Below are 15,561 nucleotides of genomic sequence, written 5' to 3' on the forward strand. Positions count from 1 at the left end.
ATTCAAAAGTATCGCAGCACTCACTCTCACAGCATCTGCTCTGGCCGATTACGCAACATTTGCACACGTAACATCTGCACATCTTCAGGAGTTGAGAGTCGATGAGGATCATTATGAAGAACAGTACGCCTATTGGCAGGCACAGGTACAGCCAGCAGTGAAGGAGAGTTATCTCGCGAGTTGTGCAAGGGCATGTGAACATATATTTGAAAAAGATAAGCATGGCCAGGACAATGACAGCCGTCCTGACGGGTACATTTCCGAGTACATAAGTTGAAAAGAACGTGTGTCGAGCCATATCTGCCTACGCTTACCCGAACCCATACAAAATGAGCGATGCTGCAATAAAGCACCGCGGACTGATACAAATCTCAGCAGTTCAACAAACATAACACGGTATTCCTGATATCCGCTGCTTCCTCTTCTCAGTGGGTGTGGCAGAGGAAAGGGAGGGAGCATTATTAGGATTATCCCACAACAGAAGCGCCTGGGCCTGGTTGGAGAGATGCAGCGCCCCTCTATGGAAACTTCATTTCTGCAAGGTCTGTTTCAACCACTGGATGGAGCCCTAATGTTTGTTTTTTTAAGCAGGGAGGTGTGTCTGTTTACTGTATGTATATGAGTCAGGAAGCCGCAAAAATGTTCTACTTGAACGAATAGGCTACACAGGAAATAATTGACGCTTTTCTTTGAAGGTATTTTCTTAACATCACTCGACTCTGACTTCACGGTACGTTATGCTCTTGCAGAGACATACTGCAAGTAGGATTTGGATCGACTGTTTAACTTCATATCAAGGGAAATGTCATAACTTCCATGTGAATACAAGTATTATATATAATTGTTTCCTCGAATATGTTAATGTTGATACGAAAATAGAAAGACGTTAGAATATTTACTGTATACTCTGTTTCTATTTGTTCTGTCGCTTTTCTTCGCATGTTCAGACACCGGTGACATCATGACAGTGTTTGAAAACTGTACTGTGGTGTTAGATGTGAAGAATGTGCCTTATAAAGAGAAGAATAAACTGAGATTAGCTCTTCTGGAAAATGGAGGAAACATCTCCTATGTCATCAACAGAGAGGTTCGTATTATGTTCATTATTTAGCACTGCACTGAGACAAAGCAAATAAACAGTTGGGTTTCATCATAGGGCGTTTACACTGTGTACAGACGTTTGCTTTGTTTAAAATGAACTAAGGCTAATTGTATGCTATTTATCACGACAGCCATGGGAACTGTGCTTAATGTTTTATAATATTTAAAATAAGTAAAAGTGACACCAAGTGTGAAATGGTCCAACTAAAAGTCACCAAAGAGCTGCCGTGTATCTTCTGACCTGCTTTTTTCTTCTCCAGTGCTCTTTTGTAGTCACTGGCAGTGTGAATGACCTGAGCAGTAACCGGCAGCGCAGCATCCAGAAGCTCCGGATCCCAGTGGTTGGGACGCAGTATGTGTGGAGCTGTCTGGATGAAGGGCATCTCCTGCCTTTGACGGAGCATAATTTGGCCCCACAGCTGGTTTATCCCACCACTGAATTCATCCCCCATCAAGGTAGAAGTTTCATTAGCCTCATTTAGTGAATTCTCACATTTCTTTGGTTAGAACAGATGTCAGATGTTTGTGTCAGTCACGTGAGATGTGAACAAAGGTGGAGGGACAGAATGGATGGGAGTGTCACAGCCAGATTAGTTCTATTTGCTTACAGTGGTCGTGTTTTGTTATGTGTTTGTACTCTTCTGCTGCAGTACATTTTTGTTGAGAAATATATTTGATTGCTATATTTAGGTTATGAGTATTAAATTCGATTAAACTATGTGTTTTATGGCGTTATTTTTCTCCTTAAAGAGGTAAAAGTGCCATCCCAGATACTAGAAAAAGAGATGTTCAAATGTCAGTCTGAACTCTCAAAGACTGAGATTGAGACTCTTGAGAAGGGTGTGCCCCATCTTGGCAGGTTCAGGTGCGCTTTTGTTTTTGCTATCACTGTCACTGTCAGTGCTACTTGAGGTTTATTAAACCGTTTCTTTATTGTTCTACATCAGTTTCTTTCAGTTTAGATGTGCTAGTTTACATGACTACATCTTTTCATTTACCCAAAGCAGAGTTTACAAAGGTGGCGACCATGAACTGCCTGAATTTCCTTCACATTTTCAAGTGGCCAAGTATTCAGTTTTTGAGAGGGTGAGTGAGTTCATATATCATAGTGGGTCACATCATAAAAAATAGAATTACCCTTAATCTTTGTTAATTAAAGAGCACCTATCATGGCATTTAAAATGTTCCAAATATTGTTTTAGAAGTCCCCAACAACAGTTTTGCATGCATGCAATGACAAAAAAGACTTTAGTTTTCTTATAATATGCATTTATTTTTACCTGTTTTGACAGCGATTCTCAAATGATTCCTTTAGTGATTCACTTTTCAAAACCCCGCCTTTACGTGACGCTAATCTGCGGTGATTGGTCCGATGACCCAGTCAGTTGTGATTGGTTTAGTCTGTGCAGATATTCTCGGAAACGGAACGCCCATCAAAGTCTTATAATGACAGTAATTTGTTAATATGTGTCAGGAGTTATGAATATGAAAACCGCGTCGGTACTGTTTGATTGTAATATGAGCCTCAGCTGATCTCATTCATAAAAAAACTCCTCATGAAGACTCGTGACAAATCAACATCCCTCAGGGCTTTTAGTTCAAAAGTGTGCAGATGAGGAGAAATATTGGTAGATTCTCATATGTCTGTCAAATTTCTAAACAGAGGAGTATTTTTTTATTCAATACTTCCTCAAAATGCGCAGAAATAGCCTAATCATGAGCGATTGAGTCTCTTATGTGTTGTTTTCAATTCATACTGGCAGCCGGAGGGCGCTCTGTGCACATGTAGTCCATATATGGTACAGACAGACGAAGAAGATACCATGTGCCATAATAAAAGTCCATAATAAAAGCTTCCTGAGATCGCGAAACATACATTTGACGACTAATAATAAACACTCAATCGCGACGATGTATGGTTTGTCTTCAAGCCACTTAGTCTTCAAATGCTCATCCTTGGGCAGATGAAAAAAGTTTGCTTTTGAGTCTCACTTCAGAACACAGCGTCTCATCTCCATGATGTTTTCTAGTTTTCACTGGCGTCTTGGAGCAATAAGTGGGCGTATCGTATTCAAATAACTTGACAAGTTGACGTCATCTAGTCAGAGAAAAAGCTTCGGTCTTTTAACGATTCTTAAAAATGACTCCGAGTCGACTCTTACTTTTGAAAGAAAATAACTATATATACGGTGCACTGTCATATTTCAAGCTATCACAGGATGTTTTTGTTCACTTAGATCTATGTTACACACTACATGAAAGGTAAATTTCAAAATTCCATGATAGGTGCTCTTTAAAAGAGTGTACTATGAATGAAAAACACACTGTACTTTTCAGAACTCAAAACAGACCATTTATTCATTATAACCTGCAAAAACCACAACTTATTCAAATCAGACAGATATATACATGCCCACAACACCCGTATGTCATAACACTGACAAACATAAGTGGACCCTAAGGGGAAAAATAAAATTGTAATGAAAATGTATGACGACCCATTTAACACATTCTTGAAGTGATTCTTGTAGCCGAAGTTTGAAAGTGTTTTCATGTCTGTGTTGCAGGTCAAACCCAAGACTTTGTCTGTTTTGGAGCTCCAGAGTGCCAGAGGACGAGCAGGCCAGAAGTATCGCGTGTTGTGTTCAATCTTGCGTGAAGCTGAGGTTTGGTTATCCTAGCGCTGTTTAAAAGATTCATCTTGTTATCATAGGAATAATAGATTGTGGTGAATGCACTGAATCTGACCTGTGGTGACGGTGATGGACTCTCTCTCACTATAGAGCGCAGTGGTGCAGGACAAGGTTGTGTTCTGTGTGACGTCTGAGGATGCTGTGGAAGCGTATCTGCTGCTGATGAAGGAGATGGAGACACAGGGATTCACAAAGACACACACGCTACCTCCTGAGGTTGAGCGATTAGCATCCTACAGCCTGCAGCAGGTTAGACAAAAACAGAATGCAGATCTATTTTATTCATTTAATACTGTACAGTATATGCATATATAGTGTGTCCAATAGGTGTGAAATCAATGTTCACTCTTTTAATTCGCAGCTTCTGTTGGAGGAGAAGCTGAACTGCAGCACATTATCACAGGAAGTTGGCGTCTTTGTGGAGCTGGTTTGGACCGAAGCTCTCGGTTCCCTTAGTAACATCCTGACAGTCCCTGTCTCCAGCATCAGCCTTAATGATGTGAGAAGGACACACACACACACACAACCAATCATGAAGCTCACAGGAATGTTGTGTGTTTAATGGCTCTGTGCTGTTGCAGGTGAGCAGGGTGGAGGGATTGTTACTACAGGCACAAAAGACTCAGAAAGAGGATGAAGTCAAGGCCCTGCTAGAGGAGGTCAACACTCTTCTACCCCTCAGAATGATCGACCCTCCTTCCAAACACAAGCTTGTGTCTCAGAAACTAGACCTTTGTCAGGTAACATGTCATTATAGTATACAGTTATTACTACTTTATGACCATTAAGATTTTGGTATTGTGATATTGTATTCATAATAATTAAGCTCATTTTACCTAATATTTTCATTACTGGATGGTTTTACTTGTATTTGTTTTGTAATTCTCATTACTCTCAAAAATATTTGTTAAATGTATAGATATATCATTACTCTAATGCATAGATTAAAAAAAGGAAAATGTTATGCACATTTGTGGATTTTGGTAGATTCTTCAATTTGGATTTTTACTCCACAGTGCAGATTTAGTATTTTAAACTCTTCTGTCGTCCTCAGCTGATCAGAGACATTCTGAATGTGAGTGAAGCCACTCTGGGAAGCCCCTCGCCCTCGTCTCTGGGAAAGTATCGAGCTCTGAGGTGCAGCATTGAGGTTGTTCCGCCACAAAACCCTGAGTTTCATGTTGTCTCTCAACTGCTTCAGGACAGGTAAACTTGATCATGATGATTGTGGTCTGAAGATCAAACATGAATATATTATGATGGTGTTAATCTTGTATCCGCTACAGGCCTGTTCAGATTCAGCAGATACTGCGTGTAAGCAGAGGTTTGGAGCTTCAAATGTTTTGGGAGGATTTAGGCAACATTAAGCCTCTCCTCCACTCCACTAGTCCCAGTGGTTTTGTTGGAATAATGTCACGGTAAGAGCATATTCTTAAAATAAACTTTATTTCCATATAAATTTCAATAGAAATAAAAATATGAATTATTTTAAAATAAAACACTTAAAAATAAATCAGTCATATAGATATAAACATCTAATATCAACAAATAATGATTAGTCAAATCTCTAATATTGGCCAATAACTGATATGGTAGAGATACATATTGTGCCTCCCTACAAACTATATATTGAAATCACTTTTTGTACTGACTATTTAAAGATTTACTCTTCTGCAATAATCAGGTACCGTTAATGTCTTAATATTCTTTTGCGATCAATTGTAATTAATTTGATTTAATCAAGTTGTTATGTAATTAAATAAATATATTTTTTAATGAAATGTTCTGTGTAGAGGTCTGCTGCTGCCCAGGGTTGGAGTCGAACAGCATGGAATTGAGAGGACAGATATCGGGAATCTTGGAGGAGGAATCTACTTCAGTGACTCTGTAAAGTCAGTGGTCTTCTGCATTACTCCGGCATCTTTTAATATAACAGATTCATAAATACTCTGACTCCACTTTCATGACAACCGAAGATTTGAGCGAGCTAGTAAGTTTCTTCTCTGCGTTAAAGGACTAGTGTGAAATACTCCAAGCCCAGTGTCACTGACGGCTCTCGGCTGCTGTTGGTGTGTGAAGTGGCGTTGGGTCGGTGCAAAGACCTGCTGAAGAAAGACACCTCTTTGACCTGCGCCCCGGACGGCCACCACAGTGTTCATGGAGTCCGTCGCACACCCAACAGACTCTCTGAATTTGAGGTGCATTTCTTAGTCTTTTTCTCTGTACTCAAATATTCTGCTCCTGTTTTTGGGATCTAATGTGACTCTTGTGTTTGTGTGTTGGTTTCTATTTGACAGGATGATGAGTTTGTCGTCTATAACACAGAGCAGATCAGACTGAAGTATGTGGTTCAGTACACTCTGGAGGGGGACGAGTTAAAGGAGTTCCAACCTCATATCAACACCTTTGCGGAGCTCACACAGCCCGCTGACACATCTGACGTCTGTGAGTAACGTTCAGTGAGCAGGACATGTAGAGAGAGCTTTTATATGTGGAGGAATCTGTTGTGGCTGTCAAATCCATTAACATTTGAATCAAAGTTTAATCAATGTACTTCATAGCGGAGCCCATAACTAGGGATGTTCCGATCAGGTTTTTTTGCCCCCGAGTCCGAGTCATTTGATTTTGAGTATCTACCGATACCGAGTCCCGATCCGATACTTCTATAATACATAAAAAAAAGAATAAAGAAGAGCGAAAAAACAGATCCAGGATGTTCCTTATTTTTTATTTAATTCACCTTATTTAACCAATAGCGTCTCTGCAACAAAGTGGAGTCAAAAGGGTCTAACTCTGTGCCACCGCATAACTATAGATGTGTTAAAAAATAATGAGAATATATATACATATTTATCCGAGTCCTGATCGGGAGGTAACGTCCGATCGAGTCTGAAACCACGTGATCGGGCCCAATTTCCGATCACGTGATCGGATCTGGACATCCCTACCCATAACCTTCAGCATTTCAACATATAGCGCAACAACGCCTTGGGTGACCCAAGTTTGAGTCCCGCAGAACAGCCCTTTATACTAACGGTGAACTTTGGCGGAGAGACAAATCCTTCCTCAGGGACATCTGATGCTCTGTAATGCTGAATGCTATGATTTGGATTTGTGAAATTGATCAGTAGTTTGGTTTGATGTTCTTTAGTGTCCAGTGATGACAGTGAGGGTTTGGAGTCCACTAAAAACCCTCTGGAGGAGATGACTGCAGGTTTGCTGGACAGCAGTGGTCAGAAACTTCCTCTTCAGGCTGTCAATGTGAGGTGCAAGCTGATGGACCTACTGTGTCAGGTATGATACTACAGCGGTGGGCTGCAAGTATATTAGAGAAGCAGGGTTTTTAGAGAGAGTCATTGTTTTCTCTCACATGCTAAAAACAGTGTTTATAAAATATTCAGAATGAAGAAACATTAGAATATGTTCAAAAATTCAATCAAAAATGTATTGTGAAATTTAAAAGACGGATTGAAAAAAGCATAATGACTTTCACATAGAAATAAAGACACGAAAGAACATCATGTACTTCAACAAGCTAAACAATCATACAAGAATTCAAACAAAAGACCCCATAATACAACAGCCATAAAGCCAGAGCATCATTTCACACTCTATTTGTGAACATAACTTTCTCTGCTCTGTCACCAGGTCATCATATTTCAAACCTACACAAACAAGAGTGCTGTTCCCATTGAAGCAAAGTACGTCTTTCCACTGGAGGAGACGGCAGCAGTGTGTGGATTTGAAGCCTTTATCAATGGAAAACACGTCATTGGAAAGGTGCAAGTCATTCAGAATTTTTCAGATGCAGCCTCTGCTCTTCATAACTGCCTTCTCATCAGTTTTCAATGTCTTTCTCTGTCCTGTAGGTAAAGGAAAAAGAGCAGGCTCGTAAGGAGTACAAGCAAGCCATAGAGAAAGGTCATGGAGCCTACCTTATGGACCAGGATGCACCTGTGAGTTACTTACTACTGTTTCTCTGAAGCATGAGTGATAATGTATCAGAAGGTTTCTCTAAGGTCATGTGTTTATGTGAGGCAGGATGTATTTACTATCAGCGTGGGGAACCTTCCTCCCGGAGCCACAGTTTTGATCAAGGTGACGTTCATCACTGAGCTGGTGGTGAGATCAGGCTCTATAGTCTTCTCATTGGCTGGCAGCGTGGCACCATGGCAACAGAGCGCCGCCCTTAATCAGACAACTCAGGTACGACGTGGCTGTTCTTTAGTCACTGTATTTAAACAACTTTTTGGGCTGCCGTTAGTTTTGACTGACAGTTGTGTTGTATTTCAGGCAACTGTTGAAAAGATTGGTGTGACGGAGCTTCAGTCAGAGGGGTGAGAATCTCAAACACTGAGGAAGTCACAGGGAAATTCACTAAAAGATTCACTCAAAATTATCATTGGCTTTATGTTTTGTTTTCAGGGAGTTTTCTCTGTCTATGTCCATTGAAATGCCTTACGAGATCATCAACTTGAGCTCTTCACACCGCATCAAAACCAAGGTTATTTTACTTATTTTTGTGGATTGTCTTACTAAATATTTGTTGGTGTTCTCTGAAGGAAATAAAATATTTGGTTATGAACAGTATTATTAACAGTATCAGTGTTTTTCCCGTTCAGATGACAGACTGTAAGGCAGTGATCAGCACGTTACCGGGACAGACTCTTGGATCTGAAGGGTTACAGGTGTCCTTCAGTCTTTCTGATATCCACATGCCCAGGATGTGGGTCGAGAATCATCCGGATAAATTTAGTCAGGTAAAGAAATGATCAGTCACATCTGATTCATATTGCAGACAAAAATGCTTCTCTTTCCTTCACACGCCCTGATCTAAAATACACACAGATACAGAAGGTCCTTCTCTGACACTCTCTGATCCCTGCAGGCCTGCATGCTGGTGTTTTATCCAGACTTTAAGTCAAGTGGGGTGTCCAGCTCTGGAGCTTCCAGTGTGAGTGATGTGGTCATTCTACTGGACTCCTCCAAGTCCATGCGGGGAGACGCCATGCTGAACGCCCGCAGGATTGCCCTTCAAGTCGTCAAATCTCTGGACCGCTCACTGAAGATCAACATCATCTCTTTCAGCACTGGTTAGTGCGCACTGAAACAATCTGCTGTGATCATCATGTACACTCTCAATTCTCTATTAATCTTGTGACTTGTAGTAAAGCATTCTGGGAAGAGAACAATATATGCTGGTTCTTCATTCACACAATGACATGTTAATCATACAATGTGTGTGTTTTTAAGATTACAAGGAAGCTTTTCCTGCACCAGTGCCTTTAGATGAAGCATCTGAACCAGCCAGACAATTTATTATGGTAAGTAATGTTTAAAAATGGTTAAAGATGAATGTTTTTGTGCTTTGAAAAGGGGCATATTGAGAGATTCTTTAGGTTTCTTGACTCCTTCCATCAGGAGACATCATTTGATTCACATTATGCATCATCCCTTCATTTGAACTTTTCAGTTGTTGCTTATGGACCCTCAATTCCAATTAGAGCGAGATGTTTTGCCACCATAATGTTGTAGTTACAGCATCTGCCAGCAGGGTCTGACTGTACCACACTAGCCAGTTAAACCTCGACACCTTGATTAATCACTAAGACTGATTAAAATGTTGATTTTTTTATCATTGCATGTGTGGTCTCTTCAGTCCTGTAGTGGCGCTGGTGGCGGCACTGAGCTGTGGCGACCTCTCCAGAGCCTGAGTCTGCTGCCTCCCTGCCGGGGCGTGAGGAACATCCTGCTGCTCTCTGATGGACATGTTCAGAACCAGCCTTTGACCCTACAGCTGGTCCGAGAAAACTCCTGCCACACGCGCCTCTTCACCTGTGGACTCAGGTCTGCCTTTGAAGAGTTCTACACAAATCTCTTTATCACTTAAATGAATTTCTGAACCTTCAGTTTGATTGTGTTTGTGTTTGTCTAGCTTGACAGCTAATCGTCATATGCTCAGAGCTTTGGCTCAAGCAGGCGGAGGAACATGTGAATTTTTTGACACAAAGATGAAACACACTTGGGCAGAGAAGGTGAATCACGCTGTTTATTGTATTGTTGTTTTTATTAAGAAAAGGGTAACATTATCTTCCCAACATGGGCCGCTCTGAGGCTTGAGTTTGCTGGTTATTTCAGGTGCGTGCTCAGGTTCAGCGTATGGAGTCTCCAGGCTGCAGATCAGTGGCGGTGAAGTGGCAGCAGTTTAATCCCACAGCGCCCCCTCCTGTTCAAGCCCCCTCACAGCTTCACGGCCTCTTCAGTGACTGTCACACTCTCATATACGGCTTTGTGCCGCACTGCACTCAGGTAAACCTGCTGTATTTTTATATTGGGGCATGTAAATGAATATAATTCAATATTATTTATTATATTCATTTAGTGACCAGCAGTGTGGAAAATATGCCTTGATTATTTATTTTTAATTAGATTTCTGCTGTATTTTAGATCAGAAATAACATTTTCATTGAATCTGCTGCAGTGGTTAAAAACATCACCTTATGAAGCAATTTCAAGTGTGAGATTTATTAAGATCAAAATATGTAATATTTATCAGAAGGCTGTACAAAAACCCCAGATATTTGTATATTTATTTTTTATATTTTTTATATTCACTCTTTTAGGCCACACTGTTTGGTGATTTGAGTGGGCAGGAGATCAAAACAATGGTTTCCACCACAGAACTACAAAAGACGAAAGGAACTGTGAGTGAGCGTCTTAAATACTTCATATAATTTGAAACAATTGTTTATCAGGCATTTAAAGAGTGAGTGTGTGTGTGTAGTTCCTTCACAAGTTAACAGCAAGAGCGATCATCAGAGACTATGAAGATGGCATTCTAGGCAACAGTGAGGCAGAACATGAGGTACAGTATTTGGCCACATGTTGCTGTTTATAATAGAACTATCAGAAGAACTTGACCTGCTGTCTTGTATCTCTATCAGGGGAAGAAAGCAGAGCTGAAGTCCTACATCATTGAGCTCAGTAAAGAGTTCTCCATCTTGTCCCAGTTCACAAGCTTTGTAGCCATCGAAGAGAGGGTACGATTATTCTAAATTTAACATCACAATTAATAACAATAATAACAATACACTTTAAAATTTTCTTTTTGCATAATATTTATCAAAAATACACTCAAACTTAAATAATTTTTTTTCTTAATGTGTAGCAATAAACATATATTGTCATTGTGGATAAAGAATTGGGTCTTCGTTCAAGTTTCAATTATTTACAGAAAATGTCTTCCAAAATGGGGGGAAAAACTGGCTTAACGGAAACACCTATTCGTAAAGACAGTTCAATAGTAAAACCATTACAAAGTAAAAAGGGTGACCAAACAAATGTACATAAATAACATGTAATACTTCTTAATACATAAACCATTTTAAATGATACAATTTTCTCAACCATTTATGCTTTTAATGTCTAATTGTTTAGCTATCTAAATGATGGTTCTTGCATGTGTTTTAGGCAGCTTCTCCATGTTTAACATTAATAATTAATACAAACAAAAGTAACCATCTCTTGACAGAATCACATTTACATTTTCTGACTTTTCAGACACTAAATGTCCATTTATAGCAGATACTGATAATGAAAATATATCCAATATTATCTGATATATCAGCCTTGATAAGAAGTGACTTTTATGTCCTCATTTGCTCTTTGTAGGACCAGAATGAGCTTGACACTGGATTGACAGATATTCCTAAACTCATATCAGAAGAGGATGTGGATATTTTACCATGTATGAGCTGGACTGAAGAGAAGCTCAAGGTTGAGCATGTTATTTGTGCTGAAGAAGATAACATTTGGGTAACAACAATAGAGTCGATTACAGCTCTTGTCACGCAATGTAGTGATCAAAGCTGTCATCATTCAGTATTTACAACCGTGCTTTTTTTTTCAGTGGAAATCAGAGGAATTGTCCAGTGGCATCTTCACATCTAATCTCCTGGATTTGGATTGGTCTGAATCTGATGAGGGGCGTGGCATTGAAAAAAATAATGGTTTTCTAGAAGCAGAGTCTGAAGCTCCCCTTGTCCATGAGCGGTTGTCCAGACCTTTTTCTAATGTTGTTACACCTTATTTAAAGACAGGCTGCATTTTTACATGTAGAACTGATGTTACTGGAGCATCACAATTGGAAACATTGGAATCTCTCATGCTTGTTCGTGACATGCATCTCTCTCCTAATATTGAGGCAAGTGCTCCAAAGCTTCCCACTTCCCCTGGCATCACGTTTGGTATTCCGAAAGAGCGTGCTTCTTATTGTAAAATCCTTAAAGACTCCTCTATTTATGAGTCAATGCAATCTCTGCCCATGACTCGCAGCCATCCTTCTCCTGGTACCAGGATGCGCAAACCTTGCTCCATGAGTTACAGGCTTCCTCGTGCTGCCAGTCTCGACACCTTAGTGCCTTCTCCTCAAGTGCATCCTAGTTATCCTAAGTCCAAGTTTATCTGCTTAGCTCCTCTTCCTGCTCCTGCCAAGAAGTCTTTTTCAATGAGTGACAGGGGCTTGCTGGCTCCCCCTCTTCGTGCTGCCTCTGTTTCCTTTGGTCAAACTAAAACTTGTAAGCTTGCCATTGGCATGCCAAATGCCATTGCATACGGTAGTGCTCCTGACGTTCTGCGAAAGACAATTGAGCCTCAAGGGTATTCTGGTTACTCACCCTGTAGCTTTGGAGCATCTCAGCAGCAACAAAAACATTCTGTGTTTTCTGCACCTGGTAAGTTGACTCACATTGATGATGTTTCCCTATTTGATCAATGTTCAGATGGATTAAAAACTCAAATGTATGTCTCATTTCTTATCATGCTGAAACCAAAGACACTACTGGCTTTCCTATTAAGAAATCAAAATCATTGTTTATGAGAAAAATCAGCAAGCGTGCCACAATGTCCTGGAATGAGCTGTTTGAGCTTCAACATGAGGTTTTTACACATGATTTAATGCACTAGATTATGTGCAGTATGTAAATGTGTAAGTCAATGGAATATGAATTGATGTATTGTGTTTGGATGTAGGATGGATACTGGGAGTGCACTGAGAGGCTGAGCAGCTTCCTCAACCTGGACGTAGACTTTTTTGCCAATGTCTTCCTTAAGGAGAAAGGCATCCGGTCATTTGGTAAGAAGATTTCTGAAATCTAATCTTCTTTATTTTTCAGACAGTTTGTCAGTGAGAATCAGGTAATCAGTCACGTGTTTTTTCTGTCAGGTGTGAAGGCTCATGCGGACGTTCTGAGACTGGTGGCGACTCTGCTGGTGCTGCAGCTGATCCGGGTGAAGAAGCTGGCAGTGGGACGGTTGCTGGAGTCTCTCCTCCGACTGAAAGATTCCCCGGAGCCCAGGTACGAGCACACGTCCTCATTAGTGCTTTTCACACTATAAATACAGTATTTAACTTTGGGTAAACTTCAGTTATCTTCCATAAACTGATATTTCACACTGTTCACTCTAAACCCTTGGTTAACGTTCTTATTTGCGGTGTCAGTGTCATTATTTGCATGAACGCACCATGTGATCTGTATTATATATTGCTGACTGTATTATACTGAAGTTTATACTGAATGAACTTTTCAGACTATAATGGTAAAAATGAAATGGTCTCTTCTTCACCTCAAATGTCTATCCCCTCAAACACTGAAACTACTGTTTATACAACATGCTGTGTTTCCTTGACTGTCCAAAGCATGTGAATATTAGGTACACGATTGGCTGTCTGTTGCAAAGCATTTACACTGCACATGTTTAGCATAATTAACACTGCAAAAGCTCTCCTCCATACAGACCGATGCACTGGGAGGCAGTGAAGAGGGCCGTGGACTGGGCCTGCCGGACAGACAGACAGTATCCGTGTGTGTGCAGCAGGCTGGAGATCGGCCGGGATTGGGAATCATCTACACGTCAGCTGCTGGGCTGTGATTCTCCACACCCACATTCCCCTCTCAAACCTGTTCTGGAGAGACGTACGATTACAGTGTTGGGGAGTAACTAGTTACATGTAACGAGTTATGTAATTTAATCACAAAATAAATGTAACTGTAATCTGTTACAGTTACTTATGAAAACAATTACAAAGGGGGTTACATCTGAATATTTTCTGTAACAAGCTAAGATATGTTGAATAATATTAAATTGTTGCTTTGTCTGTTTTTGATGTGCACGATCTCTCCTGCCATTTAAAGGCTGTTTAGTAAAGTGATGCTATTCTGCTTCTTATTGGTTCTCTTGTTTGAGACAATTATTTGGGCTACTTTAACACTGTTGCCGCAGGCTGGTTTTCATGTCCGCGGGTTGAAGCGACCCCAATAATGTGATAATAATGTGTGTTTGATTAGCAATTGGGAAGGGATTTATTTTTGTCTTATATGGTATAATGTTTTACCTTCATACACACATAGTGGTAAAAAATATTAGTATCCAGATTTTAACTTTTTTTTATATATACCAGTAAGAAGAAAAACATCAAGACCTGGTTTCACAGACGTCTTAGATTAAGCGAGGATTAGGTCTTAGATCAATTAGGACATTTAAGTATCTTTTATAAACGTGCCTTAGAAAAAAAAAAAAAAAAGCATTACTGGTTGCATCTTGAGACAAAACAATGGCAGTGGCCTATTTTAAAACATGTCAGTGCAAGTTGCTGTCAGGGAAAACAGCTCAAACATGCATTTTAGTCTGGGACTATGTTTAAGCCTTGTCTGTGAAACCGGGGGCATGTCTTTACTACAGTATAATGATCTAGAATTGTGTTTTTAAATACAACTCTGTTTTTTAGAGGTTAATCTGCTAAATTTGTAATCTGTAACCTACATTTAAGTTACCTTCCCAACACTGCACCTGTATCAGTCATGTAGAAACCAAGTGTCATTTGCAAGCTTTTTTTTTTTTTTTCATAACTAAGCACTGTTATTTTTAATCAAGTGTAGTAGTGAGTTTTAGTGGATGTATGAAGTAATTTCCCATGTTCACACAGATATCCTAGCAGAGCCACCACTGATGTATTTTATCACATTAACTATGATCATGATGCAGTATGTTGATTTATCATTTAAAATTAAACCAAATTCCATTTGTGACAAGCGTGCTGTTGCTGTTGACAATTGTGCTTGTGCTCTTTCTTTGAAATGAAAATAAATATATATGAATATACAGAAAATATTAGTGTCGACCTACCAATTACTTCAGCCACTTGTAATTACTAGCAGCAATTGTTATTGTGATTATATTAATATTTTTATCTGTCTATAAAATAATGTTGGTGTTTGTGATATCAAAAGAACAGCTTGGTTAAAATACTTTGTGGTCTTAATATTTTTAACGTAAGAATAAAACACATGTTTCTCATATTTTTCATGTCGGTTAGCCGAAATGAAAAAAAAAAAAATAAAGATTAAAAGCTGTAAACAAAGGCTTATCGAATATCTCTTTTATTATTGTTGTTGTTGTTCTTGCAGAATGTACATAACAAGACAGGGAAAAACAATATAAGACACTCCATTGGTACAGACACACAAGAGTTTGAATTTAGGAATTAACATAGGAATTTAGAAATTAACCATACTATTATATACATATTATACTGTATATATGGGTGTTTCTGCACTAATTTTGACTATCCCAATTTTTTTTTTTAAATCAACCTCTATTAATTTAAATTTTAACAATCACAGTGTGTAATACATATAAAAATAAAATTGAATGTAGTGGTTAAGATTTTAATCTGGAACATCTTCCAAACTGGGTCATCTTCTTAAAA

The 15,561-nt window shown here is 39.4% G+C and overlaps 1 protein-coding gene across 5 annotated transcripts; it reads left to right on the forward strand.

The window, feature by feature from the left end:
• The first annotated feature begins 594 nt into the window (after positions 1 to 594).
• LOC307129810 (protein mono-ADP-ribosyltransferase PARP4-like) lies at positions 595 to 15,176 on the forward strand. Of its 5 annotated transcripts, none has more exons than XM_079822563.1 (35): positions 595 to 695; positions 948 to 1,087; positions 1,362 to 1,557; positions 1,852 to 1,966; positions 2,109 to 2,187; positions 3,669 to 3,767; positions 3,885 to 4,043; positions 4,156 to 4,293; positions 4,376 to 4,534; positions 4,849 to 5,000; positions 5,081 to 5,212; positions 5,588 to 5,686; positions 5,809 to 5,992; positions 6,092 to 6,239; positions 6,946 to 7,088; positions 7,443 to 7,574; positions 7,664 to 7,750; positions 7,836 to 8,000; positions 8,088 to 8,131; positions 8,220 to 8,298; positions 8,417 to 8,554; positions 8,683 to 8,887; positions 9,048 to 9,118; positions 9,454 to 9,641; positions 9,730 to 9,829; positions 9,933 to 10,103; positions 10,418 to 10,498; positions 10,579 to 10,659; positions 10,739 to 10,834; positions 11,466 to 11,609; positions 11,704 to 12,526; positions 12,628 to 12,731; positions 12,825 to 12,927; positions 13,018 to 13,150; positions 13,575 to 15,176. In XM_079822563.1, the coding sequence occupies exons 2-35, from the start codon at positions 962 to 964 to the stop codon at positions 13,795 to 13,797; spliced, it is 5,097 nt and encodes a 1,698-aa protein (XP_079678689.1). In that variant the 5' UTR covers positions 595 to 695; positions 948 to 961; the 3' UTR covers positions 13,798 to 15,176. The 5 variants fall into 5 exon arrangements, with proteins under 5 accessions (XP_079678689.1, XP_079678691.1, XP_079678693.1 ...); XM_079822565.1 differs by having other exon boundaries at positions 13,590 to 15,176; XM_079822567.1 differs by having other exon boundaries at positions 11,466 to 11,570.
• The last annotated feature ends 385 nt before the right edge of the window (positions 15,177 to 15,561 follow it).

The sequence above is a fragment of the Gobio gobio genome (genome assembly GCF_949357685.1).
Source record: "Gobio gobio genome assembly, chromosome: 7".
Taxonomy (NCBI): Eukaryota; Metazoa; Chordata; class Actinopteri; order Cypriniformes; family Gobionidae; genus Gobio; species Gobio gobio.